Source organism: Otolemur garnettii, unplaced genomic scaffold (genome assembly GCF_000181295.1).
Source record: "Otolemur garnettii isolate 467f Iridium unplaced genomic scaffold, OtoGar3 scaffold00011, whole genome shotgun sequence".
Lineage (NCBI taxonomy): Eukaryota > Metazoa > Chordata > Mammalia > Primates > Galagidae > Otolemur > Otolemur garnettii.
The window spans coordinates 17533437-17535308 of NW_003852406.1; the positions used below are offsets into that span (position 1 = coordinate 17533437).

The window sequence follows — 1872 nt, forward strand, 5'->3', positions numbered from 1 at the left end:
AACAGCTTAGATGGCATCTGTGCCCTTTTAAAAATGACACTGCTTTGGCTGTCCTTGTCGCTGTCACTATAGAGTGCTCTTGCACCAGCCGTATGGACACATCACCACATTGCCTTTCATTTAGACCTCTTGTTTTATTCAAATGCCAAAACGCAAGTTTCAAGATACAAATTGTAGTTAGACTAAGTTGTGTTTGATTTAAAAACATTGATTATGCTTTGTTAACAACTTCCAAAACCAAACATAAATTGTTGTGACTAAAATGTCTCCCAGTCCATTTCTGGAGGATTACCCTCAACATACTTAGAAGCTATTCTGATTGCCACTCTACAAAAAGGAAAATGATGCTATAAGAGAAAGATAATGAACAAAGTTACAATGTGAAAGGCTTCCTGAGAAGAACTTGAACCATTATTAGGGAGACCAAGAAGGATACCTGTTTCTGTGCCTTATCATAACAACTAGGCTTAAATACTCTATAATACACATACAAAGTGCATTTCCGGTCCTATCCCAGACATAAATAGGTTCCTTACATCCCTTTTTATACATCATAAAAAGCCCAACTTTTCAACAGGATTTAGAATTTGCTAATAGCTTTAACTTCTTTTCGTAAGAAAAAGCAGGTCAAAGGAAAACTCAAGAATCTATAAAACAAAAAAATACTTAAACATACTGATTTATAATAATTATAAATGAGACTGAACTGAATAATACAGAAATTTGTATCATTACAGAAGGAAAGGAAAAAAGCATAAAAGGTATCCAAACCCAAATCTTAGTAATTATGGAACCAAATATTCATTTTTAAGTCCCAAGTTTCCCCCCTTTTTTGTTTTGCTAAATAATGAAGATTAATAACTTATATGTTAGTGTGACACAGTCACTTTGGCAGATAGCAAACACAAATTTTCTTTAATGTTTCTATGAAGCCAAAGAATTAAACAACTGTTCAGCACCAAAAAATAAAACAAAAACTAGCTCAGTACTTTAGGTAAGTAAACAATATTAGGATAGTTTATTTAGGTCAGCACATGGCTATTGCTATGACTGATACTGCATGCTATTTATAGAATTAGATGCATCATCTTTTCCTGAAGATTTAAGCCAGATTTCAATTCCATCTATTCACTCATGGTACCAAAATGGATCAAAGATGGCAAATAAATCAGACAAGCCAGTAAGAGAATGGCCTTTTTTATAATACCATTTGGGAAGTTAGTGTTATGCATCAGCAAGTAAGACAAAGAACATAACTAAACAAATCATCAGAATATGTTTCTTTAGGGTATTTTTCTATGAAATTTTTAACAACTTCAAAACTACCTGGACCAATTTTTAAGATGAATAAATTCTGATATTTTCAGGAAACAAACTTAAGTAGAAAAAGGTAACACTAAAGAATGGTATCCCAACATTCACTTTTAAAGAATTTATTTTCCCATTTGTAGAGTAACATTATTGTAAAACCCACAGTTAATACCTGCATTGTTTAAAAGAATTCCTAAGAATTTTGTTAAAGCATATTTTTAAAAAACTGAACCAAAATAACGTACATTTCTGAACAATGTATCATTAAAGCCCACCTAATGTCCTCTGTATAAATCAATGTGATGTTATAATAATATACATGATCTAATTCTTATCCTAAAGGCTTCTCTGACCATGTATGATAGCCAAGACAGATCCAAATGCCTTTAATATCAGACTGCAGAGACAGTTATGATCCTAAACAAAAGAAGGAGGAAAAGCTTTATATACAGGACAGGAATCTGACAGTTTAGCTGTTTGCAGCATCTGCTTGGCGAGGCCATCCTTCTTCTTCAACCCCAGAGTCATACTCCTCTTCAGAGGATTCTTTTGTTGGAGCCC

General features: G+C 33.1%; 1 protein-coding gene across 1 annotated transcript in view; it reads right to left on the reverse strand.

Moving 5' to 3' along the window:
* Positions 1 to 1587: 1587 nt before the first annotated feature.
* Positions 1588 to 1872, reverse strand: part of CLPX (caseinolytic mitochondrial matrix peptidase chaperone subunit) — a 36404-nt gene continuing 36119 nt past the window's right edge. The window contains exon 14 of the mRNA XM_012801803.2: positions 1588 to 1872. This exon is cut by the window's right edge and continues 13 nt beyond it. Within this exon, the coding sequence (XP_012657257.1) occupies positions 1781 to 1872 (92 nt within the window). The 3' untranslated portion in view covers positions 1588 to 1780.